Source organism: Mustelus asterias, chromosome 9, assembly GCF_964213995.1.
Source record: "Mustelus asterias chromosome 9, sMusAst1.hap1.1, whole genome shotgun sequence".
Taxonomy (NCBI): domain Eukaryota; kingdom Metazoa; phylum Chordata; class Chondrichthyes; order Carcharhiniformes; family Triakidae; genus Mustelus; species Mustelus asterias.
This window is the reverse complement of record NC_135809.1, coordinates 57,148,157-57,165,340: the sequence shown is the minus strand read 5'-3', so window position 1 is coordinate 57,165,340 and position 17,184 is coordinate 57,148,157. Positions and strand designations below refer to the sequence as shown.

At 44.5% G+C, this 17,184-nt stretch overlaps 1 protein-coding gene across 7 annotated transcripts in view; it reads left to right on the top strand.

Moving 5' to 3' along the window:
* The first annotated feature begins 3,489 nt into the window (after positions 1-3,489).
* LOC144498704 (DENN domain-containing protein 5B) overlaps positions 3,490-17,184 on the top strand; it is a 286,461-nt gene continuing 272,766 nt past the window's right edge. For all 7 annotated transcript variants that reach the window (XM_078220239.1, XM_078220238.1, XM_078220237.1 and 4 more), the window contains exon 1: positions 3,490-3,814. In XM_078220239.1, the coding sequence (XP_078076365.1) occupies positions 3,718-3,814 (97 nt within the window). In that variant the 5' untranslated portion in view covers positions 3,490-3,717. The remainder of the gene's footprint in view (positions 3,815-17,184) is intronic.

Genomic DNA, 17,184 nt, shown 5'->3' with positions numbered 1-17,184 from the left:
CTTGCAGTGCAGAAAGAGGCCATTCAGGCACTTGAGTCTGCACTGACTCTCCAAAATAGCAGCTCACCCAGGCCCTCCCCTCCACCCTATCCCCATAAACCCGTGCATTTACCATGGCCAATCTACCTAAACTGCACATCTTTGGAGTGTGGGAGGAATGCAGAGCACCCGAAGGAAACCCACGCAGACACGTGGAGAAAGTGTAAACTCCACGCAAGACCGGAATCAAACCCGGGCCCCTGGCACTATGAGGCAGCAGTGCTAACCACTGTGCCACCGTATAGCCACTGTTCCTTCAGAAACGTAGCAACCAATTCACACACAGCAAGCTCCCACAAACAGCAATGAGTTAATGGTCAGGTAATCAGTTTGGCAGAGGGATAAATATTTGCTAGGATGCTGGAAAAACCCTTCAGCTTTCCTCCAAAACTAGTATCATGGAATCTTTTACACCAACCTGAGGACCTCCTCAAAACAGCAGTGGAGTACCAGCCGAGAAAATGTGGTTAAGTCTCTGGAGTGAGACACACTGTGATTCTGGGGTGAGAGTGCTACCACTGGGCCACAGCTGACGTGCCGTCCAGAGTTAGAACATGATCTGACCTGACAATAGCTGAAAGCAGTCTGAGACTGACTCATGTAAAGAGGGAGGCTTGCTCTGCCTCATTATCCAGTCTGTCTGATTCTTCACACTTAATTTACTCTACACCCATTTAACACCCATGCAAAGAGTGAGAATACTTCACACCAATGCTAACCTTTACACCCATGTGGTTAAATCCTTTCTTGTCCCTCTCTATCTCTGTACTTCCACTAGCTGCACCCCATTCCAGCCCCGTGAGCTTGCCCTTCCTCCAGTCAGACACTTCAGCCTCTCCCCTTCCCTTCACCCCACTGTTGGTGACTCTGACAGCAGTTGCCTGGGCCCCATTCTCTGGAATTTCTTCCCTAAACTCCTCCACCTCCTCCTTAACGGCATCACCATCTGTCTCACATTCCTGTGTTGATTTCATTGTGAGAAAGTTATAAATGTGAAGGGCACTAAATAAATGCAAGCTTCCAATTGGAGTGAGAATGCATTTGTTGGACATTCGCTATGAGTTCCCAAAGTGAAGTTTTTTTAAAAAATGCAATCTGAAAATGCAGCAGGCAACTTTGCATGCAGCAAGGCCCCAGAAGCAGCAATTCGATAACAAGATAATCCATGTCTTTTTGATGTTGGTTGAGGGTTAAATGTTGGCCTCTATATGTTTAAAGCGCGGATGGATGGATTCCTGAGCGGTAAGGGAATTAAGGGTTATGGGGATCAGGCGGGTAAGTGGTACTGATCCACGTCAGATCAGCCATGATCTTATTGAATGGCGGGGCAGGCTCGAGGGGCTAGATGGCCTACTCCTGCTCCTATTTCTTATGTTCTTATGTTCTCTGCCAGTGCAGCAGTCCTGCAGCACTGCACCTGATAAAGTTTTCAGTGGGGTCCGAACCCATGACCATCTGACTCAGGGTAGTGAACTCAGGGTGAACTGTATTCCTGAAGGCTTTCACTACTTGGGCGGCACAGTGGGTAGTGCTGCTGCCTCACAGCACCAGGGACCTGGGTTCAATTCAGCCTTGGGTGACTGCCTGTGTGGAGATTGCATGTTCTCCCCATGTCTGTGTGGGTTTCATCTAGGTGCTCCGGTTTCCTCTCAAGGTCCAAAGATGTGCAGGTTAGGTAAATGCATGGGGTTATGGATAGGGTGGAGGGGAGGGTCTGGGTAAGATGCTCTTTCAGAGAGTTGGTGCAGACTTGATGGGCCAAATGGCCTCTTTCTGCACTGTTGGGACTCTATGATTGACAGCGAGCTTCTCCTTTTCATCCCTGTGCTTCCCTGTGTTTATCCTCACCATGTGCTACCTTCCCATGCCAATTGGAAAAATCTCAACCATGATTTATTCTCAATTCCAATATTAGTATAACTAATAAACAAATCTGTTCAAAGCAAATAGGATAACAAATAAATTTTCCAAACTTTAATTGTATAGTAGCTTGGTTAGATCACATCTGGAGCACTTTGTGCAGTTTTGATCCCCTTACCTCAGGAAGGACATTATTGCCATAGAAGGAGTGCAACGAAGGTTCACCAGATTTTGTCCAGGGATGTGGGTCTGTCTTATGAAGAGAGGTTGGGTAAACTGAGCAAGTATTCTCTGCAATTTCGAAGAATGAGAGGTGATCTCATTAAAAACTACAAAATACTTAAAGGAATAGGCAGGGTAGATGCAGGTAAGATGTTTCCCCTGACTGGGGAATCTATGATGTGGAGATGCCGGCATTGGACTGGGGTGAACACAGTAAGAGTTTTAACAACACCAGGTTAAAGTCCAACAGGTTTATTTGGTAGCAAACACCATTAGCTTTCGGAGCGCTGCTCCTTCGTCAGATGGAGTGGAAATGTGCTCTCAAACAGGGCACAGAGACACAGAAATCAAGTTACAGAATACTGATTAGAATGCGAATCCCTACAACCATTGGAGACAATACACATCTCTTTAACCTGTGCTTAATGCTCCCTCCACCCACATTGTCTGTATCTTTAAGATCTGGCTGGTTGTAGAGATTCGCATTCTAATCAGTATTCTGTAACTTGATTTCTGTGTCTCTGTGCCCTGTTTGAGAGCACATTTCCACTCCATCTGACGAAGGAGCAGCGCTCCGAAAGCTAATGGTGTTTGCTACCAAATAAACCTGTTGGACTTTAACCTAGTGTTGTTAAAACTCTTTCTGGGGAATCTAGAATCAGGGGGCACAATTTCAAAATAAGGAGGATGCAACTAAGGAACGAGATGGGGAGAATTTAGACAGAGGATTGTGAATCTTTGGAATTCTCTACCCCAGCGGGTGTGGAAACTCAGTCATTGAGTGTGGTTAAAGCAGAGATTGGTAGATTTCTGATTAACAATAACCTAAAGGGTTAGAGGGGGATAGTATGGGTAAAAGGCATTGAAGTGCTCAATCAGCCTTGACCCTGGAGCAGGCTGGATGGGCTGAATGGCCTACCCCTGTCCCTATGTTTCTATGATTTTTCTTCAGGGTCAGGGTGTGCTGAAGTAAATCTTCAATCTCTGTCACCTCCAGGCCAATCCTGGAAAGTTGGCAACCCTGAGTGAGGGTGATCCATGGCTCTAACCGAATACATTTTAATAAGAAGTCATAGAGGTTTACAGCATGAAAACAGGCCCTTCGGCCCAACTTGTCCGTGCTGCCCAGTTTTTAAACGCTAAACTCGTCCCAATTGCCTGCGTTTGACCCATATCGCTCTATACCTATTTACTATGTAACTGTCTAATTGCTTTTTAAAATACAAAATTGTACCCGCCTCTACTACATCTAGCAGCTTGTTCCAGTGAATTAAAACTGAATTTTAAAAAATCAGAGGCTGGTTTAAAAGTGGCGCCCGCAGTGCGTCAGTGTGCTGGGGTTATAGAGCAGTGGGAGGGAGAGAATCCAGTGTGGATTGGGCTTGCAGACTGAGAACAGAGCTTTAACACAGCGCAGATAGGAGGAGCAGGCAGGACACGCTCAGAAACACAGCGCGAGGCGAGAGAACAAGCGCTGGAGCTCACTTCATTTCCCTTCCCCGGGAGGCAGCTTCTGCCATGGGCAAGGCGGACAGAGAATGAGCGGTGTGGAGCTCAGCCCCAGTGCCCCGCAACAGCAACTACAGAGCCGCTAACATGACCAGCTCCAGCTCGGGATCCTGCCGCTTCGCCGACTACTTCGTGCTGGCCGGCATCGACACGGACAGCGGGTTGGAGCCTGACGAGCTCTCGGGTAAGTGAGCGAGGCTGTGGCTGGGAAGAGAGAGAGCAGCCGGTGCCAATGGGGCTGCCAGCCGGGCTGGGCTGTGCCCAGGGGTGGATGGGGGTCTCTGTGGGGTGGGGAGGCACTGCAATGATTGTAAACATTCGCAGGGGTGACTGTAAACTACAATCCAGTTGGATTAAATATAGAGTGTTTGTGTCAATGCTGGCCCTTCTGTTGTAGTATTCCGGCAGAATGATTCACACATGGGTTCTGGTGTGTGTTGTGTTTCTGTATAATTTGCAGTTAGTCCCATTCATTTAACCCCTCTGTCATCTTCTCCCCTTTGGCTCTACTCTTTCTCCAGTTACCTCCTATTGGGGTATAGCTTCACGTACATTGCCAAACCTCCCTCTAGGACACCCTGAATATGTGAGCTTGAAGTGGTCTTGGTCATTGGGCTGTTTGACCAAGGGGGGCATCGTGGTAAAGCCCTGATCCCAGCCTGATGGCACTGGGTATGTGGGGAAGGGGAAGTGTTTAGTATTGGGGATCAAAACCTCTCTTGTCTTTAATTATGCCCCCCCCCCCCCGTTCTCTAAACTGGGGTGTTGTATGTATCACTGCCCTGGTTGAGGTCAGAGTGAGGGATGTGCTGGGAGCAGAGGGCTTTCTTGTGATTGAAATGCATTCTCAAGCCCACTGCTTAGCAGTGACTGAACAGTTCTCTTTTATTACATGGAATTTTCACCCGTGTTTTCAGGACTAAATCCTGCAAATTCGGCTGTGTTTTTTCTGGAGATGCACACGTTGATAGCCTTGCTGATGTTCCAGTAAAGGAGTTGCACTAATTGGATAAAACCAGTAGTTCCCACAGCATTAGCTGCAGTATAGAATGAGACTGGCTGTTTGTGCCACATTAATGTCCCTTTCTCAGATTCATCCCCATCTGCCATCATGTTTAAACAGGGAGAACCGTCAGAACAGTGGAGAAATGTGCTGCATGTGTGGACCTAACTACTTTCCTCAGTCAAATACTTTGTCGAGTAAAATTGATCCTGGATATATTGAACTGTTTATGTTGGGAGTTGGGTTTAGAATAATTTGGTGAGAGAGCTAGTGTCTCCAGTCAGGTGGAATTCAGGCCATTAACAAATGGTGTTACCTGTGTACTTTTGCCGTGGATCAGTGTTTTTAAATAAACAGATACGTGCAATGTTCAGGCAAATGTGGTAACAAAAGTATTGATTATCGTGAAACCCTGGCATAGTTGGAGACAATGTCACCTCTGCAACAGGAGGTTGTGGGTTCAAATCCCACTGCAGAGACTGAGTAGCTAATTTAGGCCTGATGCTCCAGTGCAGCCATGGGTGAGTGTTAGCTTTTGGATGAGATGCTAAACCGAGACTTCATTTGCTGTCTCAAGTGCATGTTAAAGATTCCATGGTACTATTCGATGAATAGAAACATAGAAGATAGGAGGAGGCCATTTGGCCCTTCGAGCCTGCTCTGCCAATCATTATGACCATGGCTGATCGTCCAACTCAATAGCCTGATCCTGCTTTCTCTCCATAACCTTTGATCCCGTTCGCCCAAGTGCTATATCCAGCCGCCTCTTGAATACATTCAATGTTTTGGCGTCAACTACTTCCTGTGGTAATGAATTCCAGACTCACCACTCTTTGGGTGAAGAAATGTCTCCTCACCTCTGTTCTAAATGGTCTATCCCGAATCCTCAGACTGTGACCACTGATTCTGGAATAGCTGTGGAGTTATCCCTAGTGTTCTGTTGAATATGTCAATCCTTAATGAACATCACTTAAAATAGATTCCCAGGTCATTATCTCACTGCCGTTTGTGGGATCTTACTATGTGCAAATTGGCTGCTGTGTTCCACATGACAACAGTGACTACTCTTCAAAAGTATTTCATTTGCTTTAACGTCCTTTGGAATGTCCTGTGATCCCAAAGCAGTGTATGCACAAAGGAAATCTTTTTCCATTTTACTATGTTCACTAAACTCTTTTAAACATGATTATGCAGGTCACAGAACTTGAAAGGATTATACAGTACAATTAACTGCTATCTGTAGTGCAGAACAGATTCAAGCTAAATGGCCTACTCCTGCTCATCATTTCCTACTGAGCTTCCAGAAGGTTGCAGTTATTGAAATGGATGCCCATTGCATTGTGTCACACTAAACCAACATTGCAGTGATCGGTCGCGTATCTCCAGCTTAAACATGACGTCATCTCCGATCCCCAGCAATTCAGTGAGTGAATGAGTGAATTTATTCCCAGGAACATTCTAGTCTTGCCTGTGCGGAGTTGGCAGAAGTTGGCTGGGTGCCAACAAGTGGCATTTTGAACTGGCCAGGGCTTCCTTCCCGATGATTATTGGTCAATTCTTACCGGAAAGTGCATGTTTAAAGGATGTAGAGTGAGCACAGGATTGGGTGAAGTTGCGATGTTCCTCATGACTGAATGGATTGCCAGAAGTAATGTGTTAGCCAAGGCAATATCAGAGAGGAGGTAACAGTCTGTGGAACAGGAGTGCAGCAAGCATCAATGCCATAGGGAAGTGAGACAATTGTCGCAAAATGCTCTTGGCGCTCTGACCCACACAGAACAATATTATCCATTTGCAAATAAGCTGTGATATACAAATAAATCATCCAGGTTACTACAGGTTAGAACTAATTAGATTTAGTTCCACCTCCGACACTGAGAGCAATGCAGAAATAGTGCTGATTGTATTTTCAGTCATATCAGGATGTTGCTCCTTTTCCCTTAATGCTGCCGCATTGAACCATGTGATATAGATGCTGAACTAACCAACGTTGAATGTCAAGCTGAATATTCTGTCCTGTGTCTCAGCTCGAGCTCAACCACTTGGATGGAACAACCTGCAGCCAATGATGGCTCAGAATCACAGTAGGTTTACTTTTAAGAGGTGCACATCATTTCTGCAATGCAAAAATGATGCACATTATCTGAATTAATAAAGGATCCTTCTGGTGATGGATGGAGTGCAGTGACTGCCTTGCCAGGGCTATTAGGTATTTGCATTTTATAGCTCGAATCATTAACACTGGGTGGTTAAGTTAAGCAACTGAGGAATGTCATTGCATTCCCTCTGGCCTAATGCATGCCACTTCCTCCCATTCCAGAGCTGAATAATAATTTTGTGATGTGCTGATTATTGGATTGATGGTATTCCGATGCAGCAACTCTGATTTGCGTAGCTTGTAGGAGGACAATTAGTTATTTTAAATGCCAGTTGACTGCGATGAATAATGGCAAGACTGATGTTGCAGCTTTCAGAGTTTTAGAAGCGTGAAGATTGGAATTGTTCATCGTTATCAGAACATGGCTTATAGAATCCTAGGATCCCTACAGTGCAGAAGGAGGCCATTCGGCCCATTGAGCCTGCACTGACCACAATCCTACCCAGGCCCTATCCCAGTAACCCCATATATTTACCCTAGCTAATTCCCCTGATATTAAGAGGCACTTTAGCATAGCCAATCCATCTAACCTACATATCTTCGTAACCTACACATCTTGTAAATAGAATCACTCTGGTGTATTCTTAGCTTGAAGTCCAAGTTGGTGCATGAAAATGTTTTAATTTTTACTCATTAAAATTGTATATATTTTTCAGGTGCATTTAGATGCATTCCACTCATACTATTGAGCTGCCAAAGTGAGGGCGTTTTATGAGAGGCTATACATATTAATTAATGACTTGTGCTGCTGAGAGATATTGGCTGGAATTCTCCAGTCTCGCATGCCCCACTACCACTGCCAGCCAGAATGGAGCATTTGGCACCCAGGCAAATCTCCATTCACTGCAGCGGGACTGGAGAATCCCAAACATGGGCGAGTTTGGAGAATCCCAGCCATTATGTCATCCTTTGATAGCACTCCTGCCTCTTGAGTCCAAAAGTCATGGGTACGATTCTGATTCCAGAGAGTTGAGTGCAAATTCTACAGTGCTGCTTCTAGTTGTCCACCAAGGGAGTGCTGCCTGAAGTGTAGTTCTCCAGACGGATGGCAAAGGTCCTGTCGCAGCATTTGAGCAAGAGCAGAGTCATGCTCCTTGGTGGCCTGGCAAACATTTATCTCTCAAACAACATCACTAAAAATAGATTATCCAGTCGTTATCCCATTACTGTTTGTTCAATCCTGCTGTGCGCAGTTTCCCCACATTAAAGTTCAGAGAAAAAAAATCATCGGCTGCCAAGCATTTCGTGATATGTCATGAAGGACATATAATGGTTTGGTGTGCGTTGCTTGTCTACTGCTTTAGAGACTAATGTGTTTTGGTCATGTAACAATTACCCTCGGGGTAGACTGAGTCTGTCTAGCTGATGAGTGTGCAATGTGTGTGGGGGTTGTTGCTGAAAGGAGCTACATTTCAAAGGGTTTCTCCCAGTTTAGTATTGTGGGTGGGTGGGGGTAGCGGATGTGATTTGTGGTGGGTAGGGCTATCTTGTAATGTGAAACTTGGTGCCTTTTCTGAGCAAATCTGTTCTGTTTTTCTGTACAAAACAGTGGTATTTGATTTGCATATACCCTCTTCTCTGGGGAGCAGATTTGTTTATATATTTCCTCTCAAGGAAACAACAGCCTGAGCACAAATCTTTAAATTGTTCTCTGGTATCATACTGAGTCTAACAGATTTCTTCTGCTTGCTGGGGGTGAGGTAGGAAATTAATAAGCTTGCAAATACTGAGTAAATCTTTCAACACATGGAATGATGTGTGGGAATCTCCCAGTTGTGTTGTTTCACAAATATTGACGTTATGGATTCTTCCAAATTGCATTGGAAAAATGAAACATTCTGTATCTGATTATCTTTCATGTTTTCACCAAATCTTACTTATCATTACCAAATACCTTTTCTGTTTTATGCTTTTTTTTGAACGAACTTGCTCTTTATTTCCCATGCCTTGAGTCCAACAGCAAATGTGGCTAAAGCTTAAACAATGAGCCTTGAGCTACTGCCAAAGTTGAGGTCTGTGTGTGTGTCTTTGTCTGTCTATGTATGTATGTGTGTGTGTGTGTGTGTGTGTGTGTGTGTGTGTCTTGTCTGTCTGTGTGTCACACTTTGCCCCATGCCATGCATGCTACCTATCCCTTACTGGGCAGTACTAAACCCCCCATCAAAGTGAATTGAAAAGAGTTAAATTATGAGGGATTGTTACATTCATTTGGCAGCTTAAGAGGTTGGTTAGCTCAGTTTAAAATGATAACTTGATTTAATAGGGAAGATAAACTTTTCCTCTAGAAATTCAGGGCGAGGGGATATAATCTTTAAATTAAAGCTAGGCCATTTAATAATAATTTGATGTTCTGATTCTTGGATTGATGCAGAGCTGAGGTTTTTGCTTGGCAAAGGGCTAGAACCAAAGGTGGAGTTAAAATGGATATCAGCTCAGATTGGCTGACTGAGCGGCAGAACAAGAGGCTGAATGAACTCTCCCTCTTCCCACTCGCAACTCGGCAATGCAGAATGAAATGTCGCTGCTCTCAACTGTGTCTTGCTACCCCAGTACATTGCTCCTGTAAAGGCTCCAGTTAAGAAGGGGTTTAAATGAATGGTGTTTATTACACAAAGCTATGACCTTTCTGAACACACTGTTTATATTTCCTTTTCCCAGCATCGCTTTCTTTGGCCTTGTTGGTGGTAGAGCCTGGAGCAGAGATTTCTACACAGCCGCTATCTGAGGCGGTTTATGATTGTCCAGCAGGGGATGTGGTATTTGAGCCAGCCCTGCTGACTGTATATATAATTTTCCCATTCCATCAGTTGCTGGCTATCACAAAAGATTGGCATGATGCCAGCTGCTGAGTTTCTCTAACCCGGGTGCAGATTATTTCTGCTGTTGCGTTGTCAGACCTTGCGAACTGTTTAATATTCTGGCAGGCTCTCAGCTGGGGATTCCATTTCCACCCCGGAGATTTGAGCACAAAATCCAGCCTTGTGCTTCAGTGCAGCACCGAGGGAGTGCTGCACTGTCGGAGGTGCGGCTTTTTGGGTGAGATGTTAAATCCAGGCCCCGTCTGCCTTCCGAGTCGGTTCCACTCTCATTGAAACAGGGATCCTTAAGGAGTTTTTTCCTCCAGTTGATTGTGTAATTGTCCACCTTGACTCACGATTTGTGCCGAAGCTTTTGTTTGGTCTGTTGGTTGTGGGATTGTATCGCTCTATTTATTGCATGCTGCTCTCACTGTTTTACTCACATGTAAGTAGTCCTGTGTTGTAGTTTGGCGTCTAATTTTCAGGTTTGTCTGGTATTGTGTCCCCGACTTTTCACTGAACTGATGATTCATCCCGTCTTGACGGTAAGGTAGTGTGAGGAATATACTGGACCATGAGGTTAAAGATTGTGGTGGAATAAGATTCTGCTACTTCGAATATCCCACAGCATCTCCTAATGGTCAATTGAGAGCTGTTATATCCATTCTGAATCTATCCTGGTTAACACCATGATGGATGATGCCCTCAATGCAAAGATGGGCCTTGTGCCCACAGGGCCTGTGCAGTGGTCACTCCCAGAAGTCATGGACAGATATACCTGCAATAGGAACATTGATGAGGCCAAGGTGAAATGGGTTCATCCCCTGTGTTGATTCTCTTAGTGGTGCTACCGAGCCACTTCTGGTTGGGGATGCCAAGAGTATCTTCTATACCCTTGCTACCCTCTTCAACATGGAGGAGTACTGATTCATTAGCTGAGGGAGGGAGTACTCAGCAGGAGGTTTCCTTGCCCATGTCATAAGACCTCATGGAGTCTGGAGTCAATGTTGAGGATCTGCAAGGTGATATCTCTCTCGCTCAAAAGGCAGTGGAAGCAGAGTCTTTGAATATTTTTTAAGATGTGGAGATGCTGGTGTTGGACTGGGTGGGCACAGTAAGAAGTCTCTCAACACCGAGTTAAAGTCCAACAGGCATTAGAGCTGACCAACGGGTGGTTAGTTCACAGGTTTGTGAACTAACCTCCACTCACATGATGAAGGAGCAGCGCTCTGAAAGCTCATGATTCCAAATAAACCTGTTGGACTTTAACCTGCTGTTGTGAGACTTCTTGCAATGTTTTTTTTAAGGCAGAGGTGGATAAGCAAGGGTGAAAGGTTATTGGGAGATAGGCAGGAAAGTGGAGTTGTGGTTACAATCAGATCAGTCATGATCTTATTGAATGATGGAGCAGGCTCGAAGGGCTGAGTGGCCTACTCCTGATCCCAGTTTGTATGTTATTCAAGTCAGTAATTCTATGAAGTGGGGGTGAATGGGATGTGGTTTATCACACTGGAATTGTTTGCAGTCGGGGTGAATGGGATGTGGTTTGTGTGTTGTGGTTTGTTGTGCTTTATACGCATGGAATCTTGTAAACTGTTTGAGGATGTGGAATTAATTTATGCTATCTTATAAGGGGAAGTTTGACGGAATATTAATGCTTATATCAAAACACTTCAGTCCATCTGTTGGGCAAGCGGACAGAGTATAGCTTAATGCTGCTCAAGAAGCTTTCATCTCCTGTTGTGTTGCTAAAGAATGGAGCTTGACAGCAGCTCTGCAGAAATCTGGGGCTCTCCAACAATCTATCAAACACTGACATTTAAGCTAAGACTGGGGCTTCTAATCATTTGAAGCTGTCATGTCCGTAACACGCATGGCCGCATTGCACAAATTAACATGTGTGTGTGTATGTTTGCTTGCACTGACCAAATGATATTCAAACGTCACTTGAGCTCAAAGGTCAATCTTCAGCAGTGAGCAAGGGTCGTTAAGTAGTAAATCTTTCCTGGGCTTGTTGAAGTCGCGCAAGTGAGTTGTGCACAGACATACTCGTGTTTTATCGACTAGGGATTGGGATATCGCAGGGCAGACTAGGCCTTATCAGTGTAATGGCTGAACCAGGCTTTCTTGTTTTCCCCGCTCCCCATCACCATTTTATTGATGTAAGAGGAAAAGCGATAGAGCGTGACCTAAAACAAAGGTTTATGAGAACTATGAAGGACTGGCTTTTAGTCGACTGATAGGTTCACAACATTATGACCAAGTGTAGTACTGAGGGCACTATGAGGTGCTATCTGTCAGCTGAAATGTTAAACCAGGGTGGATATAAAAAACCCTATGGTACTATTTCAACAGCGGGCGGGGACGTTTTCCAGGTACTCTGGTCAATATCCATAAATGAACATCATATAAACCTATTAGATTGTTACTACATTGCTGCTTATAGGATCTTGCTGTGTGCAAATTGACATTTCCTGCATTTCAGAAACAATTGATTGGCTGTAAAGCACTTTGGGGCGTGAAAGGTGTTAAATCATGCAAGTTATTCCTCATACGTCTCCAGTATTCTTCCACTTTGACATGGACTCAGTGACTTTCCAGCTCTTGTTATAAAGTTGTTGGACATTTGCACTTTGATTACTCAAGACAGAGAAGCGACTTTTGAAAGTATGTACAGTCCATGGGCTGGGGGTGCATCGGCCGTGTTAATCTGCCTGCTCGAGATCACCAGTCTCACGGCTGCAGGACCCCTAGCTTCAGAATGGCGAACTATAAATGATTCCTGCAAGAAAAAAAACCCAACTTGCATTTATAAAGCCCATTTAATGTTGTAAAAGATTATTAAAAAACTTTGGTGCATTTTGTTTGTCTTGAATACTCTATATCTGTTGGGATTTTGGTGGCCGAATGGAAGAAAAATAAGCCATCATTTTGCATTGATTCTATCTACTTCTTAATCCACAAATTTCAGTCTTGGCTGAAGCCTTTGTAAGTTAGAATGGCATTGGCTTATCACAATGCAGGCTGCTGTGAAACCATCTACTCAATCCCCACTATCTGCACCTTTTATAGAGTTTGTGCAGAACCCGTTTGTTTTGAGATATGTGATTTGTCATTTTTATATTGAAGCAAGATTCTTTATTTATAATGCTTTCACAGGGAGAAAGCTTATCTACCCACCGCACCCCCCCCCCCCCCCCCCCCCCCCCACACACACACACACACACACAACCCCGGTCATTAAGTGCACGGCTGAATGCGGTTTTATTGTCAGAGAGCCAAGAGTGACTGTGACTGAAACAGAGTGCCTGACACTGGTCAATGATAGTCTCCTAATTATGTCTGTGTTCTACTCTTCTAATTCAGAAGGACATGCAGTGTAACCATTTTGGGGGGAGGACCTCACACATTGCTATTTTCTCTGACTCTCCAATACTGTCCTCCCTTTAACATGATAAAACCCACCTGTTTGATCATGTTTTTGGTGCTCCCTCCTAATATTATCATCTTTGGCCTGGTGGCAGGCGATATTTTTCTGATAACATTCCTGTGAAACATCTCGGGATGGTTTACTGTGTTAAGGATGCTATATAAATGTATGTTGCTGCTGCTGTTGTTCTCATGTATATACAGTCTACAAGTCATGATTCCAATGGAATACTCCCTACTTGCCTGGATGGGTGCAGCTCCAACAACACTCAACTCAACACCATCCAAGACAAGGCAGCCCACTTTGATTGGCACCTTGTCCTCTGCCTTCAACATTCTCTCCCTCCACCATCAATGCACAGTGGCAGCAGTGTGTACCATCTACAAGATGCACTGTAGCAAGTCACCAAGGTTCCTTCAACAGCATCTTCCAAACTTGGAAGGACATGGGCAGCAGACACATGAGAACACCACGACTTGCAAGTTCCTCTCCAAGTCACACGCTACCCTGACTTGGAAATATTTCGCTGTCGCTGGGTCAAAATCCTGGAATTCTCTCCCTAACAGTTCTGTGGATGTACTTACACCACATAACAGCAGCGGTTCAAGAAGGCAGCTCACCACCACCTTCTCAAAGGCACTTAAGGGTGGCAATAAATGCTGGCCTAGCCAGTGATCCCCACATCCCACGAAAGAATGAAAAACATGGACTTCTGATCCCTTAATAGAGCAAATTGTCCTCCATGTTGGTTAGTATCATACCCTAATTATTAGCTTGGATTTCTTCTCACAATATCTGGCCATGGTGTTTCATTCTGCTTTTCACGCCCAGGTGACACTGACATTTGCCTGCTCCTTTTTTTCCCGTTTTGGTTGAACATGTAAACCTTGGACTTTTAGAGTCATTTCCATCCTTTGGATTTAACCCTTTTTCTGATATTCCCACCACACCATTATCCCCTAAAACCACATTTCTTATTTCTCCTAGTGTTCATGCATATGGCCTTCCCAATGCCTGCATATTTCTGCTCTCTGCTTCCTGTGGATTTCATAGTGGAGTTTGTCAGAAGGGGGCTTGTAGGCCACAAAGCTTCTCGTAGGCATTTCTAGTGAATCTCGGCGATTGAAGTGAAGTTGAAGAATTCCTTGTTGCTTTTATGCTGTTTAATTCAAATTCCAGGAGCCCAGCATTGGGGGCAAGCTCCCGCTCTTTCACTGCTAAATCCTGCTCCCTTAAGCTGCTTGCCCGTGAGAAATGGGATTTACGAGTCAGCTACTGAGATAAGGGACCTGGGATAAATAGTGGAAATGATCGGAAGGAAGCTGTTTGTTGGCTGCCGATGTTTTGGAGTCCAGGCTAAGTAGATTTAGAAAAGCCACAAATAGTTCTCTGTAAACTTGATCTCCGCCTGGACTATGGCAGAGTTGCTGGATCACAGTTGGCCTCCGTGCCCACATTAAGAGTGGTCTGGTCTTGCCCACTCCCAGATGTACTTGCCGGATGTACACATGTATGGATATTGGAGGAGGGCTTGACTGAGATTGGATGCCTCTCCACGGCCAGATAGCTAAGGGCATTGGAAGTCGTTGCATTTCACTCATGAATCAGAAAATGGCTGCCACAGCAACCTGATAAAAAACACCACGGAGGAGAGAGAAGAAAAACGTTGAGGCTTTTGAATTGAAGACAAAGACTGAAACAAATTATAGAAAGGCAGATGAGCTCAGAAAGCCTATTTTAAAACGGAACTGAAGAATCAAGTGTTTTAATGTCAGACTTACTCCAGTCACCTGCTTGAAGGACAGTTGCTGTAAGCCTTACTCCATCCCCTCCTTATGTCGTGAATGGATTAGGCAGCCTGGGTCTGTGGCTACGGTTTTGAAATAAAGAGCTGCTCTCATCAGATGAATGGGCCACAGATGGTGCCGGAGAAAATGACATTCAGGCGTGGGTTGTGTTAAAGAGGCACCCAGAGCAGAGATGCTTGGGGCACCACTCGGTGACAATGGCTCTGTCATCTGTGCTGAACCAGGTTGCCAGAAGTAAAAACAAAAGAGGTGGACATTACAGTGGGGCAGTTACCTCCTCAAAGAAGAAGAGGGACTTTGATCAAGAACCTTCAGTTGAAATTTTGACCTATAATTTACTTCCAAATATTGTGCATTATTTCCAGGTTTATTTTATCCAAGTATCGTTTTTGCTGCTTTTCTTTCTCTCTCTCTCTCTCTCTACCAGATTTCTCCCTTTTGTTTTCTACAGATATTGATTGGATTTGTCTTTGAGCGCTTTTAAGGAGTGATTATTATTGCTCTGACCAATTTTGAAAGCTTCCTACATGTGTGTGTAAACAGGGATACTTGCATTTAGATAGCACCTTTCGTAAACCTCCGAGTGTCCCAAAGTGCTTTACAGCCAGTGAAATATTTCTCGAGCCTGGTGACTGTTGTAATGCAGGAACCGCAGCAGCCAGTTTATGTGCATAGCAGGATCTCACAGAGAGCAGTGTGCTGGTGAGCAGCGTAGACTGAAGGTGGAGAAGTTAGAAAAAGAGAGAGATTTTCTCACTGGTGTAGGAGGAGATGATTCACAACAGTGAGCTTCCTGGTACATCTGATGAGCTGGTCAACATGGTGTTAACAACAATTCGGGACATTGCTGATTGACTGAGTCATCTTCAGTGGAGGGTTGAGCGATGAGTAACTGGGAAGAGGAAACGCTAAGGCTGCCTCTCATTTTTTCACGTGGAGACTGGGGAGGTCTGAGGCATCTAGACATCCTTCAGATAGCCTCATCGGGTTCATAGGTTACAGACTCATTGTAGTTCCTTTTTAAAGCTGGCAAGCACAGGGCCACAAATACAAATAACTATCACTAGTTAACCTGAAAGTTAACGGTGATGTGTTCATGTAACCTAGACTTTGAGGAATTTTTAACAGTGCACCATAGAAGATTTCAAACATACTCATTTGGGGAGATAATCTGGGATATTTAACATTTGTATCCTATCAGCAGCTGACCTGAATATTATTTTACAAAGTAGACACTCGCAGACTAATAAATAATGCATTGGACTGGTTTGTGTTCCTGAGTGTGGCAGAAATGCAGAGTCAAACTGAACGTGTTTCAGACTTGCAGCCTGCCCAATCTATGTCACAAGTATTCCCCGTTCCTGCTTGGGCTACATAACACACTTCAATCAGAAATTATCCTTGAAGGTGTGGATCAATTTTCTCTTGAAGAGAGAGGGATGTGTCTTGCCTTCTGTAACAGTCTAAGCTGTAAACAAGAGGCCACAAGCTCTTCTTTCTTCCTTTTAGAAATGATTCGGCATTGCGCTGATTAGGGACTAGCAACTAACAAAGCTTATTATGTGTACTCTGAGCCATAGACATTCACAGCGCAAAAGGAGGTGATTTGGCACATTGTGTTGATGCTGGCTCTACACTGGAAACTAATTTTACTTCCCTGTATCTTTCTTTCCTTCAAATATGGGCAGCACGGTGACACAGTGGTTAGCACTGCTGCCTCACAGCGCCAGGGACCTGGGTTCAATTCTGGCCTTGGGTGACCTGCCTGTGTGGAGTTTGCATGATCTCCCCATGTCTGTGTGGGTTTCCTCCAACTCTCCAAAGATGTGCGAGTTACGTTGATTGGCCATGCTAAATTGCCCTTAGTATCGGGGGGACTAGCTAAGGTAAATACATGAGGTTATGAGGATAGAGCCTGGGTGGGATTGTGGTCGGTACAGACTTGATGGGCCAGATGGTCTCCTTCTGCACTGTATGATTCTATGAAATATTTATCCAACTTTTCCCTTCTTAATTGTTTTTGCCTCAGTCACTCCCTTGGCAACACATTGAATATTGCAAGAATCCTATGCGTAAAGAAACGCTTTTCTAATTCTGGGTGACAATGTCAAACTCTAAACCCCCTCATCACTGACCCACCAAACAGAGGAACCTGGTAGCTGGAAACTTAGTCTACTGAAACTCTGTATAATTTCAAAAGCAACTGTTGAATTCTGCTGTTTGCTTTTTCTAATGGATATGTCTCCGTTGTCTCAAGAAATTGTCCCCATATCTCACATATATAAGATTAGAAATTTCTACAAAGTCACTGTTTGGGGAATGAAACCAGATATTGTGAAAGTTTCTTTTTGCAAAAA